Consider the following 17,247-nt stretch of genomic DNA (forward strand, 5'->3'; position numbering starts at 1 on the left):
ATATAAACATCCCCTTAACATTCATTAGGCTTTTCAACATCTATTCCTGTCTAGGTCATGCTGTGCTAACCAGTATTGAATATTCTTTTCTATCTCTTCCTTTAGGCAAATTTCCCATGAAGACTTTCCTAATCAGACCCTTTTTCTTTTAAACCCTCTGTGGTTAACTGTATATACCCCTAATCTGACAGAAATATATGCACAGTCCTATGGGGTCCATCTCCTACACAGCTGTTCTGTCCTATTATTCAACTAATCCTTTGTTCAGGTTGTGCCTCCACAACTTGTTAATATTATTGCCCACAGAGCTATCTTTGTATATAGTAAGTACTGAGTTTGTTGAACTGAAAGGGAGAAATGAAGAAAATGTGTTCAAAATATAAAGGGGTAAGTTCCAAGTCAATGTATTATATGTATCATTTTATAATAAATCTAAAACACTAAAATCTCGTGAGACTAAAATCTTACAAGGTCTGTCAAAATTTCCATTGTATATCTTAATAAATAGTAATTATCAAAAGATAGTGGGAAAGAAAAAGAAGTGTGGTTATTTTTGACAGGTAACTGAACATTCCTGATTTCCTTGGAATAATGAATTGCAGTGTGGTGTGATATAGAGCACTATGTGTGTGTAGCAAGTGTGCCAGTTGTGCCACTTACCTGCTCAGGGCACACAGTATTCATGCCTGGCATCTGCAAAGAGCTCATCTGCATCTGGCCCATCATTGGGTTCATGTTCTGAACATTTGTGTTTCCACCTGCCATGGACACGGTGATGCTCATATTGTTGTACACTCCTGGCTGTGCAGGCGTGGGCTGGTTCTGGACAGCTTGACTGAACACACTGTTAACTCAAAAACAATCTCAATTACATCCACTGATCATGAACATGGGGATAATGTGTGTGGACTCTTTTTCTAAATTATTAGATGGAATTCCAAAGAAAATATTTTATATTCCTAAGTTATGTGTAAGATTTTATCTTATTATAATATATAAGAACTAAGTATCATTCAGATGCACTTTGAACTCTGCTCAAGGGGTTTAATAACTAAAAAGACCTCATTTTAAGTCATAATTATCTGGCTTAGTATCAGAGTTGTTAAACTTCAATTATTCAAATAACTAAGAAAGGAAGTTTTCCACAGAAGTAAATCTTCCAGATAACTGGTTTACCCATTTAAACATCAAACTCATTCTAATATTTATTACACTATTTTATCTTCTTAAACAGAAAATATCCTATTTAAGCAAAGTACCTGGCATATATATCAGTCTTCAATAAATGTTCATTGAATAAATTAACAAAGGAATGAATGATTCAAAGGTAGCATTCTTATATTGTGATTGCTTGTATATTCTCTTAGATTTAACACCTGGGGGAAGTGATGATATTTTGTTCCATTTATTCCTTGTCTCTACTAATAAATGACATACAGCAGCAGGCACTCAGTAAATATCTGATGAATGAATTAATTGTGGACATGGGTTATTACTCAGTGCTGTCAACTGATGAGGTTGCTTTTGTTGATAGATTTTACTGTATGTATACCAATGTTTTTTGAAGTGTAGTCCAGAGACCATCTGCAAGAGAATTCCCTGGTATTCATTGAAAATTGAGACTCTCAGGCCTTACCCCAGCCCTAGTGAATCATATTTTCTGGGGGTGGGTATGGAAAGCTGCATTTCTAACTACTTACGCACATTAAAATTCGAGAGCCTTTATTCAGTGTCCTACCGCTTGCTGTCACTTCTCAAGGATTCAGCTTCTGGCCATTTTCAATATGCTATAAACTAAGAGGAAACCAAGAAGTATATACCAGATATTTTTATTTGGAAAATGTAATATTTTTGAAGACTTCCAAGGTTTTCTCAGGCCTGAAGATAGCTTCATGTCTTTTCTAGGAAGCAAAATGCAATGCCAGTTATGGTTTTCAGAGGGCTTGTTTTAGACTTCCTTCTTCACCACCAAGGTCTGGACTGTGGTTACACCAAGGATCTCAAATGTTAAACCAGTTTCTATTAGCAGATAGAATAGTATGGAATAAACTCCAAGTAAATACAATTTGAAACTTTATATCTGAACCCCCCAGATTCTAAGTGATACAGATATACACATCTAAAGGAAAATAATATGAACTATGTCTTTGATAAGTTCCAAAAAAAACACCAAATGTTTTGTGATTATCTATCAATTTTTAAACAATAAGCTGCTGGTAAAATTCCACCTATTTTAATGTTTATTCTGAAGAATTTGATTTCAAAAATTATTTATCCCATCAATGGCTTATCTATTCCTTGCTTGCTCTTGGGAGGTAAGCAGGATGTACTAACGTTTACAGCTTCTGGTAAATTAAGGTAATCATACTGAAATTAACAGGCTGAGAAACAGCCTATTCATCATGTCTGAAGAAAAGTAGCAAATTTTCCCCAAGTAATTATAAAACACAAATGCTCAAAGAAAATTATATGCCTAGGAAATGGTCAATAATGCATCTGTGGACCATTAATGTCTGTACAGTGTGTATGCTTGTCAGACAGTGTCCCCACAGCTAAAGATGAGGAAAAAAACCATTAGTCTACTGCCCATTTTCTAATGAGAACATTTCTGCCTTAGACAGTGTTCATTTGCAACTGATACATAAATCACCACTGTGAAGGCGCAGGGCTATGTAAGTTAATGCATGCAGCAGCTTCAAGGACTGCAATGATGTCATACTTAGTGAAAAAAGTTTAGGATTTAATTTCTTTTCAAATTATATTTGGGACTGTATATTAGCCTAAGTTCTTTCAAACTGCTCCTGCCAATAGCTCCATTTTAGTTTCTTCCCTCATGGGAAGAAGATCAAGCCCTTCTGCAGCATCAATCACTGTTCCAGGTCCTGGAATGGACTGTGGGGTTCACTGGCACCTTAGGCCCAATGCATGAAGGCCCCCTTCCTCACACTTTCCTGGACCCCTCCCTCACCTGCTTTCCTGATTTGCCTCATGGCAGTTATCACAGTTTCCTTACGCTAGCACCAGGTATTTGGTAGCCCTTAAATCATGGGGGGAAAAGGGAAAGATGACAACTTTGGCCTAAAGTAGGTTCCATAGATATTACAGGTATTAACAAGCAAGGAGGAGTTCCTGGTCAAATAAGTCTCAGAAACAAAGGGTTAAACCACAGAGGATAGACCTCTGCCTTTAAAATGCTAATAAGCCCTGGGATTCTCCTTTGTGACTAGAGTTACACAGTAACACTGTCCAGTTCCTGGACAAATAAGTTTGTTTAACCCTTTATTTCTCTTGCTACCAAAGAGATAATGAAAAAGAATCACATTACACTGTCTCTGAGCTCTATTACATCATTCTGCTTAATGAGTCTTTGTTTCATGTTTTACTTCTCTCCGACCTACTCCTGTCATTAACTACACTCTAGGTAAGTTGACAACAGGGGCTGTTTTCCCCAGTTCCTTGTGGTATCTTGCACTGTGCAAAAGAGACAGTGAGTGATCACAAACTATATGTTGCCTGTGTTGACTAATAAACTTTTATACATGAACCAAATAAGCAAGTGTGAATGTTTGAAGAGTTGGTGATAACTATTTTCTTTCTCAAATGATTCGGGAAAGTCAAAAGTTTATAGAAAGTGCAACAAAAACTCAAGTCCGTATTTGAATCTGCATCCAAAAAATGAGTTAGGTAGGAATAGGGAATCTCTACACTCATTTGTTCAACAGATGTATATTAAGTGCTTACTTGTTCTACAGGATGAACATATACAAGTAAACAAAAAGTCCTTGCTCTTCTGAGGCTTATATTCTAGTTGGAGGAGACAGACCGTAAATAGACTAACACACAGTATGTCAGATGTTAAGCATGATAAAGAGAAATAAAGAAGGGAAAGGAGGGACTAAGAGGTGGGAAATGCTGTTTAGAAATGATGGTCAGGGAAGTTTAATATGGTGACATTCAATATCTATGTCTAATAAAGTGACATTTTTTAAGAAGAGACTTGAAGTATGAGAGAGAAATCCATGTGGCTACTGAGAGAAGAATATTCCAGCAGAGGGATTTAAAAATGCAAAGGCCCTGAGTTTGCAATGTACTTGGCACATCTGAGGAACAGAGGAATAAACAGAAGCCAGTACGGCAGAATGAGTGATGAGAATAGCAGATGAGGTCAGAGAGGTATCCTGGAGCAAGATTATGTAGGGCATCAGAGGCCCTATATTGTATTTTGAATAAGTTGGAGTGTTCTGAGTAAAGGGCTGATATCTTGCCTCACGTTTTAAAAGCATCACTCTGGCTACCATGTGGAGACTAAACTGTAGTGGAGCAAGGGTGGAAGCAGGAAGACAGGAGGCCACTGCAGTGGTCTAGGAAGAGGATGATGCTGGCTTGCGCTAAAGTGTACAAGTGGGATAGTAAGGAGTGAGAGCTGCTAAGAAGCTGATGTGATTTGCTGATGGATGTTTGATGTGGGATGTGAGAGAAAGAGAAAAGGTTGTCTTCTGAATAACTGGAAGAATAGAGTTGTTTATTGAGATGTGAAAAAAGTATGAGACGAGCAGGTTTGGGGAAGAATATCACTTTAGTTTTTGTCATGTTATGTTTGAGATGCCTATTAGACTTCTAAGTAGAGATGTCGATTCGGCTGTGGTATATACAGTATGGTGTTCAGGGGAGAAGTCTGGGCTAGAGACTTAAATTTAGGAGTCATAAGCATAGGGACAGGCATTTATATAGTAAGACTGAATGATATAACTAAGGGAGCAAGCAGATATGGGGAAGAGGTCCTAGAATGAGCTCTGAGGCCCTAAAATGGAGGTCAGGGAGATGAGGAAGATCCAGCAGAGGAGACTGAGGGTTAGGAAGAGTCACCTTTCTCAGGAGAGAAAGTTGTTCCAGAAACCAAACGAACACAGAGCTCCAAGAAAGAGTACATGCTCAAATGTGTCAAGTGCTATCAATGCTCATTGCATTTGGCATTGTAAAGGACACTGAGGACCTTGATAAGAATACTTGTGGTGGAATGGTAGGGATGAAAGCCTGACAGATTCAATACGAAATGGAAGCAGAGGAAGGGATTTAACTGTGAAGGGGAGCAGATCTGTCAGCATGATTGTGTTTTTTTTTTCCTCAGGGCACATTCAGATGCTTAGGAGTAGGTATGGAGCGAGAGTTGAGTTGGATTTCATTAGGGAGCATTTTGCTAGGCATAAGTGCAACAGAGGGAGAGGTGGGCAAGGGAGCTGAGAGTGCCTGTAAGGGAGTAATTATAAAGATAGACCATGGAATCTAAAGTGAGTATAGGAAGCTGGGATTAGAACACAGTAGAAGACTAAGTTCTTGCCCATCACACAGACTGTTCCATTTCTACCTAGTTTACATCAGTCCTCACTGAGAGCTACACAGTTCTCTAACAGGAAGATTTCCTCTCTTACCTTTCAATGAACTTTAAGAGAATATGGTCTTAAGTTTTCAACTTTAACTACCTTACTTATTATGTTGTCAGATCAAACGGCTTCCTTGTCATTAGAATCAAGACACAACCAAATTAAAACCTTTATAAAACTCAAGTGATGTGTGAAAAGTTCAGCAGCCACGATTTGGGGGGAAAAATGACTTTAGTAAGATAATTTTCAGTAAAATGGGTAAAACAAGGCCACTGAAAATCCAGAGATTCAAAAAGCTAGGTAAGGTAGAATTACCTTAGAAGACTTAAAAACCTTTGCTGTTGCTATGAAATCCTTCAAACATACTGAGAAGAGTGAAACCGTGTGCCCACTATTCAGCTCTATTGAATTCTAACATTTTGCCATTCTTGCTTTAGATTTTTAAGATTTTTAAGTGTTTTTATAAAGAATGATTTTTTAAAAAGTACTCATCCCTATATCTGTCCCAGCGAAGCTCTGTTACTCATAGGAGTCGATCATATTCCTCAGGTGTGCTGGGAGTGGGATGAAAAGGTTTACAGTACTTTTCTATACTGTAAACACACAAATTTGCCTTAAAATTGACTTGAAACTTAAAGGACTTAAAAATCGCTATTTGCTGATAACATAAAATTCAGTTCCTTGAATTTGCAAATGGATAGTAGCTAATAATCTTCTATTTGGATTGTGAAGGCATATTTGTTCTTATGTGCTGCAGAGTATCAGGGATGCTCATATATAAAAATGCCCCCTTACTTGTTGTTTCCCATTGCTCCTTGCTGCCAGGCCTTCACGTCTGGTGACTGGTAGCCAGAAGTGGGTGGAGTCTGCTGGAGCAGAGAGCTCTGAGGAGGAGGGATTGGCATCGGCACCATGGAGCTCCCAGGGCTTAGAGATGGAGAAAAGTTGGCCTCACCTTGGGGAACCATTCCTACAAATTGACACAAATTAATTTACGTGAATATACTATATATTTATTAACCCCATAAAAGAAAAAAAAACCCAGAAGGATCTGTCATAATATAGTTAGAAACAGCCTATTCAACAGAGTAGGAAAAATTTCAGTTCCTTAAAAACAAAACAGGAAATTTCAGTATAAACAGACAGATAAATAAACATATAAAAGAGATTTGGAAGAACGTTTCCATTCACTAAGATATTGATTTGGGTACCATGATTATGTATGATTTTCTTTTCTGTTCTTTTCTGACTACATGAATTTTTTTTTTTTTTTTTTTGGTGGTACGCGGGCCTCTCACTGCTGTGGCCTCTCCCGTTGCGGAGCACAGGCTCCGGACGCGCAGGCTCAGCGGCCATGGCTCACGGGCCCAGCCGCTCCGCGGCATGTGGGATCTTCCTGGACTGGGGCATGGACCCGTGTCCCCTGCATCGGCAGGTGGACTCTCAATCACTACGCCACCAGGGAAGCCCTGACTACATGAATTTTTAAGTGTAAAAAAAAAAATATGAGCACACATGACAGATTGCTTGTGTAATAAAAATAAGTTGAAAAGGATACACGATGACAGATGTTCACTAAACTTGTGATAAACATTTCATGATGTATGAAGTAAGTCAAATCATTATGCTGTATACCTTAAACTCATACAGTGCTGTATGTCACTTATATCTCAGTAGAATGGGAAGAAAAAAATAAGTCACGGGGACGTAATGTATAGCACAGTGACTATAGTTAATAATACCGTACTGCATATTTGAAAGTAGCTAGGAGAGTGGATCTTGAAAGTTCTCATCATGAGAAAAAAAAAATTGTAACTATGTACAGTAGTAGATGGTAATCGGACTTACTGTGGTGATCGTTTTATAATATATACAAAATATCAAATCATCATGTTATACACCTGAAACTAATATAATGTTATGTCAAGTATGCATCAATAAAAATAATTTTAAAAAGCTTAAAAAAATAAGTTGAAGAGGGAAAAAGGTAAGAAAAACCCACTCATGAAATGAAAGTATTGTCGGCTGCTCCTCCTCAGTTGTCTTTATGGGCACTGCTTCCCTTCCCTGCCTCTTTTTTTAAGCTTTACTGATACGTACTCTATATAGCATCAAATTCACCCACTGAACTGCACAAGTCAATGATTTTTAGTAAATTTATAGAGTTGTGCAACCAGCACCACAATCCAGTTTAGACATTTTCATCGTATCTCAAATTCCTTTGTGTTTGTTTGCAGTCAATTCCCACTCCCACCTCTAGCTTCAGGCAACCATTGATCTGCTTTCTGTCCCCACAGATTTGCCTTTTATTGGAAACTTCATATAAATGTAATCATGTGAGGTCTTTTGTGTCTGGTGCCTTTCTCTCAGCATAATGTTGAGTGAAACATTACGCTGAAGTAGCATTTATCAGTAGTTTGTTCCTTTTTATTCAGGATAGTGCTTATTAGTAACCATTGATATAACTCTGTTGAAAATCAACTGACCATAAAAGTAAGGGTTTATATCTGGACTTTTTATTCTGTTGCAGTGATATGTATGTCTATACTTGTACTAATACTATACTGTCTTGATTGTTGTAACTTTATGATAATTTTTGAAACTGGTAGTCAACCAACTTTATTCTTTTTTTTTAATATAAATTTATTTATTTATTTTTACTTTTGGCTGTGTTGGGTCTGCGTAACTGTGCTCAGGCTTTCTCTAGTTGTGGCGAGTGGGGACTACTCTTTGTTGCGGTGCATGGGCTTCTCCTGTTGCGGAGCATGGGCTCTAGGTGCACGGGCTTCAGTAGTTGTGGCTTGTGGGCTCTAGAGGGCAGGCTCAGTAGTTGTGGTGCACAGGCTTAGCTGCTCCGTGGCATGTGGGATCTTCCCGGACCAGGGATCAAACCCGTGTCCCCTGCATTGGCAGGAGGATTCTTAACCACTGCGCCACCAGGGAAGTCCCCCAACTTTATTCTTAATTTGCAAAATTGTCTCGGCTACTCTAGGTCCTTTGCATTTCCATATAAATTGTAGGAGAAGCCTGTCAATTTCTCCCAAAAGCATGTTGATATTTAGATACAGATTGTGTAATTGCAAGATCAATTTGGAGTAAATTACTACCTTTTCAGTATTCTCTCTGATTTCATTTTGTATAGTTTCCATTGTTATACCTTCAAGTTCACTAACTTTTTCTTTTATAATGTCTAATCTGCTGCTTATCCCATCCAGTGTATTTTTCATCTCAGACACTGTAGTTTTTATCTCCAGAAGTTTCATTTTGGTTTTATTTATATCTTTCATACTTTTAGTTAACACGTTCAAGCTTTCCTCTAGCTTCTTGAACATACAGAATAAATGTATAATTTTTAACTGTTTTAATTCTAACACCTGTGAAATTTCTGGGTTGATTTTTTTTTTTTTTTTTTTTTTTGCGGTATACAGGCCTCTCACTGTTGTGGCCTCTTCTGTTGCGGGGCACAGGCTCTGGACACGCAGGCTCAGTGGCCATGGCTCACGGGCCCAGCTGCTCCGCGGCATGTGGGATCTTCCCGGACCGGGGCACAAACCTGTGTCCCCTGCATTGGCAGGCAGACTCTCAACCACTGCGCCACCAGGGAAGCCCTCTGGGTTGATTTTGATGACTGATTTTTCTTCTTGTTATTGGTTTTATTTTCCTTTATCTTTGCATGTCTGGTAATTAAAAAAAATTCAGATTCCAGGGCTTGTGAATTTTACCTTGTTAGGTGCTAGATTTTGAAAATTCCTTTAAATTTAAATTTTCGACCTTTGTCTGGGTCGTGGATAGGTTACATGGTAACAGTTTTAATTCTTTTGGGTCTTGTGCCTAAAGAGACAAGAGCAGGGTTTAGCCTGGTGCTTATTTTGCCCTGCTACTTAGGCACAAACAATTCTGAGTATTCTACTTGACACCGTGAATTTTGAGGTTTTCTATTCTGGCTGGTGGGAAGAGGAACTGGCCCTGTTTAAACTCTGAAGATGTTCCCTCAGTTCTTTTCAGGTGGTTTTCCCTGGCCTTGGTTTGTGTACACACACACACACACTGATTGGTTCTGAACTGAAGACCTGAGCAGGACCCTCTGTACATCCTCATGGTTCTCTCTCTGTGTGGCTCTCTTCTCTCTGGTTCTGTGCCCTAAAACCTCTACCTCCCTTGGCTTTCCCAGACTTTTAAGTGCCATTGCCTCAACTATAGGAAACTACACGCTCCTGTTTGATTCCCCCTTCCTGCATCACAGTCTGGACAATTTCTACAACTATTGTTCAATTTTTTGTTTGTTTCAAATGGAAGAATAAATCTCGTCCCTGTTATTCCATCTTGACCAAAAGTGGAAGTCCATAAAAATTTAAAAGAGTAAAAATTGACTTTTTACGTTTTCTGTTGTGCTAGCACTTTGTATTTTTTATTTTTTTCCTGACAAAATACATTTCACAGTTAAATACTGTTGAGGTAAAGAAAGTTATAAATGTACAGAAAAAAAGAATATCATAATGTGATTACCCATAATTTAATATAATTCTTTCAAATTTTCCTCTATGAAATATTGCATAACTTTGTGGCTTGCTTCTTTCTCTTATCATTATATCACAAGTATGTCTCTATGCCCTTAATGTCTCCTTGTAGATTCCTGTATATTTTGTGCTCTGTTATTATTAATACAATGATTTTTCTCTTTTTTCTGTTTAGTTACACTAGCCAGATATGTAGTTAAAGTATTCAGTTTTGTTTTTTATAGGTTACAGTTTTAAAAATATTTTAAATTTTCTCTGAAAGTTGAGCCAACTGTAGACTTTCTATATTTTTTTCTTTCACTAAACATTTAGCTACTTGTTTTCTTGGTAAAATTTATATAAATAAAGCTACAGTGACTTACCTGGTGGCACAGCAGTTAAGAATCTGCCTGTCAATGCAGGAGACACAGGTTCGAGCCCTGGTCCAGGAAGATCCCGCATGCCGCGGAGCAACTAAGCCCGTGCGCCACAACTACTGAGCCTGTGCTCTAGGGCCCACAAGCCACAACTACTGAGCCTACTGAGCCTGGGTGCTGCAACTACTGAAGCCCACATGCTTAGAGCCTGTGCTCCGCAACAAGAGAAGCCACCACAATGAGAAGCCCGCGCACCACAACGAAGAGTAGCTCCTGCTCGCTGCAACTAGAGAAAGCTGGCACGCAGCAATGAAGACCCAGCACAGCCAAAAATAAAATAAATAAATTTATATTAAAAAAAAGCTACATATTTTTCTCCTTGCTGCTTCCTCCATATGTAATTTAATCTCTGGTAAATAATTTTGACTTAGAATATATGGAGAAATTATTTTTTTCATTTATGACTCTAGAGGGTGCGTTCCCCCCCATCATCTTCATTTTTATATTGGCTGTCTTTGCATTAATTCTACATTTTAACTTTTAACTATTTTGGTTATGATCTTTAAAAAATACTTATCTGTTCCTAATGCATTTTTAATCTTATTTATGATAAAATAATTTCTTTCAGGAAAAATATATATGTGAGGGGGGAATATACTTATCACATTCTGGCTATTATTCTGTGGGGTCAAAGTTAATAAATAAGACTTCAAGTACATCAGCATGCTTTTTTTTAAAAATAAATTTATTTTTGGCTGCGTTGGATCTTCATTGCCGCACGCGGGCTTTCTCTAGTTGCAGCGAGCGGGGGTTACTCTTCGTTGCGGTGTGCGGGCTTCTCATTGCGGTGGCTTTTCCTGTTGTGGAGCACAGGCTCTAGGTGCGTGGGCTTCAGTAGTTGTAGCATGCAGGCTCAGTAGTTGTGGCTCGTGGGCTCAGCAGTTGTGGCTTGTGGGCTCTACAGTACAGGCTCAGTAGTTGTGGCGCACGGGTTTAGTTGCTCCGCAGCATGTGGGATCTTCCCGGACCAGGGATCGAACCCGTGTCCCCTGCATTGGCAGGTGGACTCCTATCCACTGTGCCACCAGGGAAGTCCCAGCATGCTTTCTGACATTTTTTTCTGGCCTCATTTCACATTCTAACTGCCCATGTTTTCCTTATCAGATGACCTAGTTTTAGTAGAAAGAACCAGTCTGTGAATAATGAATTTGGAGGGGTAGAGTTCTGGCCCCAGTTCTGCCACTGCACTGGACCTTGGATTCCTTGGACCAGACAGTCTTCTTCCTTCTAGTTTAAAAGTTCTATAGTTCTATCTTTGATTATGTTAAGTCTCCCCGCTGGACCATAAATTTCACCACATAAATTTCACTGGCAGCAGCAACTAGAATTAGGATTCATTTTTCCATTAAAAGATTCATTGAGCATCTACTCTCCCCACCAGACCACTGTGCTGAGCACTTGAGAAACAAAGATTTAAAAGGTCACACTTGGCTCTCTCAAGGAACTTGCTGTTTAAAAAGAAAGGCAGGGCTTCCCTGGTGGTGCAGTGGTTGAGAGTCCGCCTGCCGATGCAGGGGACACGAGTTCGTGCCCCGGTCTGGGAAGATCCCACATGCCGCGGAGCGGCTGGGCCCATGAGCCATGGCCGCTGAGCCTGTGCGTCCGGAGCCTGTGCTCCGCAACGGGAGAGGCCACAACAGTGAGAGGCCCGCGTACCGCAAAAAAAAAAAAAAAAAAGAAAGGCAGCTGATGAACACGTGGCTCTAAGAGAGGGTGGGGCTTCCCTGGTGGTGCAGTGGTTAAGAATCCGCCTGCCAATGCAGGGGACACAGGTCCGATCCCTGGTCTGGAAAGATCCCACATGATGCGGAGCAACTAAGCCGTGGGCCACAACTACTGAGCCTACGCTCTAGAGCCCGCGAGCCACAACTACTGAAGCCTGCGTGCCTAGAGCCCATGCTCTGCAACAAGAGAAGCCACCGCAATGAGAAGCCCGCGCACCACAACGAAGAGTAGGCCCTGCTTGCTACAACTAGAGAAAGCCCGTGTGCAGCAACGAAGACCCAACACAGCCAATAAATAAATAAAAATTAAAAAAAAACTCATCATACTTTAAGAAAAAAAAAAAGACAGAGTGGTGAGTACTTATGGTTGGGAGTGTCAGGGAGGGCTTCCCAGAGGAGATATCTCTGAGGGGAGGGAGGAACAGGAATGAGACAGATGAGGGAAGGACATTTTAGACAAAGGATACAGAAAACACAAAAGCCTAGATGTACAAGAGAGCAGGTATATATTCTTTCTTGGAACTTGAGAGGTTTGTTAAACTGGCACGTTGAGGCATGGAGGGAAGGGGAAATGGAGTTGATGAGCCTAGCTCTGGACAAGTTTGGGTGCTGGTAGAAAATTCAGGTATGTCTCTCACATGAGCTGAGAGATCTGCTTTAGATATAGAGAAGAAAGTCATAAGCATGAAGAAGTCATCGAAGCCACAGGAGTAGATGACATCACTCAGGAGAAGTGAGTAGAGTAGCATGTTTTGTGTAGTTCACAGAAGAGGGAGCTCTGGATTGGCTCCAAGGAATTCATGAAATAGGTACAAAAAATTTCTTTTTAAATTTCTCTCATATTTTGTTTGAATATTACCATAGTATAAAATAAATTTTAAATGTCTAATTCTGTTCTTGTGCACTCATCATCATGGGATGATAGTCTACAATAATTTTCTGTTTTCAGAAATAAAAGAAAGCATACGCTGTCATTATTATGACCTACATGTTCCTTCGTTTACTTTGGGTCTATTTTAAGTTGAAAGATGCCAAAACAAAGGACTAAAGCAAAGCTACTTTATTCATCCTTTGGTTTTACTATCATTAATTAACACAGGGATCAGCCAACTTTTTCTGCAAAGGGCCAGATAGTAAATATTTTCAGTTTTGCAGGCCATAACATTTCTGTAAGAACTACTTAACTCTACTGTGTGAAGCCAGCTATAGACTATATGTAAACTAATGAGCATGGATGTGTCCCAATAAAACTTTATTTATAAAAACATGTGGTGCTTTTTTTTCTTGGAGAAGGCTTGATTTGAAAAGGTTGGAATTTCTCCAGAACTTGAATTTGTACCAACACACAACCTGATCTTGCAGCTTTCTATCAGGTTGCTGATCATGATAGTGCAAGTTTATAACTTAGAGCAATGGAAGAAATTTAAACTACTGAACCTTTAAATGTTCTTATGCTCTCCAGAAAAACAAACAATTTTCCCCCTGTGTTTTTGTTTTTTCATGGAAGACCTGAAAGCTCTGCCATTTCATTTCAAGCTGCAACTGGATAAAACTACTACTCTCTCCACTGTGCCTAGCTTCTGGGGTTTGTTTGTAGTACAGATACTCTATAAAAAAAAATCTTATTTTGTGAAAAGCACTTTTTGTCAATCAAAAGTTGGACTGGGGGCTTCCCTGGTGGCGCAGTGGTTGAGAGTCTGCCTGACAATGCGGGGGACGCAGGTTCGTGCCCCGGTCTGGAAGGATCCCACATGCCGTGGAGCAGCTGGGCCCGTAAGCCATGGCTGCTGGGCCTCCGCGTCCGGAGCCTGTGCTCCGCAACGGGAGAGGCCACAGTGGTGAGAGGCCCACGTACCACAAAAAAAAAAAAAAAGTTGGACTGGAAGAAAAATCCGGGTACCAGATAGAGCAATTACAATGGGTAGTAACATATCTGGTTGTACTGTCTGGAGAAGAAGGAAGCTCTACCCACTCATTATCTCGATCACTGTATTCTATCTATATGGCTTGCAAGAGATTAAAGACTAGACCCACAACCCTGAAGGAAATCTTGTTAACTTCATAGGAAATGGGGTTTTGGAGTACTGCCTTTCCAGGAGGCTTAGTCAAGAAACAGGAGCAGATAGAAGTCATCCTTTCTTGGCTTTCCAGAGATGAAGCGTTAAGCAGTATGACTGAAAATTGACAGAAGTACTGTTTGTTTTTTTTTAAATTAGTTAATAATTTTTAATTGAAGTATAGTTGATGTACAATACTATATAAGTTTCAGGTGTACGACACAGGATTCACAATTTTTAAAGGTTGTATTCCATTTATAATCATTATAAAATATTGGCTAAATAAGCACAAGATATCCTTGTAGCTTATTTATTTTATACATAGTAGTTTGTGCCTCTTAATCCCTTACCCCTAACTTGTCCCTCCCCACTGGTAACCATCAGTTTCTTCCCTCTTAGCAAAATATCTTCCAAGTCCATCCATGTTGTTACAAATGGCAAAATATCATCATTTATTTTATGGCTGAGTAGTATTCCATTGTATATATATATATACCACAGCTTCTTTACCCATTCATCTGTTAATCGACACTTCGGTTGCTTCCATATCTTGGCTATTGTAAATAATGCTGCGATGAACATTGGGGTGCATGTATCTTTTCAAATTAGTGTTTTCGTTTTTTTCAGATATATACCCAGTAGTAGAACTGCTGGGTCACATGGTAGTTGTATTTTTAGTTTTTTGAGACGTACCGTTTTAATCTTATTTTTTTTTAATAAGAGAATTTATTGGGGGATTTATTAATGTTTGGCTTATTTGTGGTTATTTTTTTCCCCAATGAATGACATAAATCTTGTGATTTAAGGCTCTGCAATCAGTATCATAAATGCTACTAAGAATCAATTTGCTGTTTTGGCTAAGTTGCCGTTTTGGAAGAGCAATGGGGAAACAACTATGTAAGTCTTCTCATGTTGGAGGAAGTACTTCTGTAGGCTGGAATACACTGAAGGAACCTTGTCAAAATCTTTGCATACACAAATCACAAGGCACATGAAAATACAACTCTTTTGAAGGCCACTCCTGTTCAGACAATCTTATAATTAAAATATGGATTTATAATACTTTTCTTGCCCACACATACAGTGTAAGTGATATAAACCAGCCAAAGATGACTTCATTGTCTTGAGGACAAAGAAACTGATGTGGTATAATTTTGATTAAAACGTCTTAGAGAATTCTGGTACTCTCTGACACATGTCTCCCTAGATACTTAATTTAATAGTCAAAGGATTTCAGCACTTGTTGCCACCAGAATGAAAAGTCTAAATTGATTTGGCTGTCAAAGTTGATAAGCATACTGCCATGTAAAAAAATCTCTATATAACTTCAACATTTTATTCAGGTCAAACAGCAGCTTTCTCATTGAAATTCATTTTTAAGCAGGCTTAAAATTTACTTTTTCTTTCATTTATAAAATGAAGGGATTTATTTCAATTTTTCTCCCAGGAATTTGCCATTAATTTTGCATCAAAGTTTAATTAAACCTGGTGGATTAATCAAATGTGTTTTATTGCCACTACCTATTAGAATCTCCAAGTGATAGAAGAAAAATTTTAAAAAGATATCATTACCTAGGACAAAGGGAGTAGGACAGAGACACTGCAAATGAAAGATTAAAAAAGAACAAAGCTTTTGAAAGCCAGAAAGCTGCCTGATATTTCAGAGGAACAGCTTACAACCTAAGCAGCTAAGGGTGGTGACACCAATGAGAAGTCTGAGATAATCTGCGAAGACTGATTATCCTTATATAATCTATCAAAAAAAATTTCCAAGATAATTTTAAAAATTTGTATGCAAATTTTGAGTTAATGTACTTACACCCATTGTCTGACATGGACTCTCATAAGATTCTTATAGGGATCCATGAGAGAAAGTAAGAATATGCTTTGCGGACAAAATGTTAAAAATTTTCGTGTCAGGTCCTTGTGGATCCTCTAATTTAATCATCTTAGCTTTATGTAAGAGAGAAGCCTCAAACCACTCAACCATTTAGTGGCAAGAGCTGAACCTAGAGCCTGGATCTCCTGACTCCAACACCAACGTCTTTTCTGTTTTTTGGCCGCGCCCCGCGGCTTGCATGATCTCAGTTCCGCCCAGGCCAGGGCAGTGAAAGCCCGGAATCCTAACCACTAGGCCACCAGGGAACTCCCTCAGCATCTTTCTTCTTCAGCAAATTGCCTCAATGTCAGTGAACTGAAACACATGTGAAGAGAGACCTAAGCCTGTATGTGGTATAGTCGTCCCTTGGTATCCATAGGGAATTGGTTCCAGGACCCTCATGGATACCAAAATCCATGGATGCTCAAGTCCCTTATATAAAATGGAGAAACAGAACCTATGCACATCCTCCCATATACTAAATCATCTCTAGATTACTTGTAAAACCTAATACAATGTAAATGCTATGTAAATAGTTCCCAGAGTGCAGCCAATCCAAGTTTTGCTTTTAGGAACTTTCTGGAATTTTTTTTTTTTGGGGGGGGTGGATATTTTCGATTTGGGGTTGTTGAATCCACAGGTATGGAACCCGTGGATGCTGAGGGCCAACTGTACTTATAAAAGCAACATAAAGGTGTAATCCTCATACCTGATCCTGGGTACTGGAAGACATTCTGCTGCATCTGAGGACTGATTCCAGTGCCAAACTGGCCTCCCATGTTTCCTGTCATGCCTCTGTTCACCATGCTGTTGCGGTTGGCCAAGGTTGCCTCAGGATTTGCTGCCAGTTGTGAAAATGGGCTGGTAGAAGCAGGTGGGGTTCCTGGATTTGTACCATAGTTTGGTGGGTAGGGGAATTGCTGCGGAGCACCCTGAGGAAGACGGGGGTTCCCCATTTGAACTGGCAGTCCAGATGAGGGAGGGAGGTTGTTCCCAAAGCTCTGTTGCCTCATAAGCATGGCTCTTTGCTGCTGTATTAGCTGCCTCTGTCGGTGCTGTTGACTATACAGCTCCCGCTGGCGCTGTGCCAACATTTGGGCATTCAGGGGTGGCTAAAAAAGAGAGAAAAAAATCCTCACTTACTAATATTATTATGATTACCACCTATCTTAGACAGCTTACAGGATTAAGCCGAGTAGCTTGGAGCAACAGAATATGTAGCAATTATCAGTGTACAAGGGAAACTAAAACAGAAAAGGAAGAAAACCTCTTA

At 39.4% G+C, this 17,247-nt stretch overlaps 1 protein-coding gene across 5 annotated transcripts in view; it reads right to left on the reverse strand.

Annotated features, from left to right (window-relative positions):
* NCOA1 (nuclear receptor coactivator 1) overlaps positions 1 to 17,247 on the reverse strand; it is a 262,035-nt gene that overhangs the window by 10,748 nt on the left and 234,040 nt on the right. For all 5 annotated transcript variants that reach the window (XM_060168750.1, XM_060168748.1, XM_060168749.1 and 2 more), the window contains exons 18-20: positions 16,684 to 17,086; positions 6,177 to 6,351; positions 661 to 844 (exon numbers count right to left, since the gene is read on the reverse strand). In XM_060168750.1, coding sequence (XP_060024733.1) covers positions 661 to 844; positions 6,177 to 6,351; positions 16,684 to 17,086 — 762 coding nt within the window. The remainder of the gene's footprint in view (positions 1 to 660; positions 845 to 6,176; positions 6,352 to 16,683; positions 17,087 to 17,247) is intronic.

This window comes from Lagenorhynchus albirostris, chromosome 13 (genome assembly GCF_949774975.1).
Source record: "Lagenorhynchus albirostris chromosome 13, mLagAlb1.1, whole genome shotgun sequence".
Classification (NCBI taxonomy): domain Eukaryota; kingdom Metazoa; phylum Chordata; class Mammalia; order Artiodactyla; family Delphinidae; genus Lagenorhynchus; species Lagenorhynchus albirostris.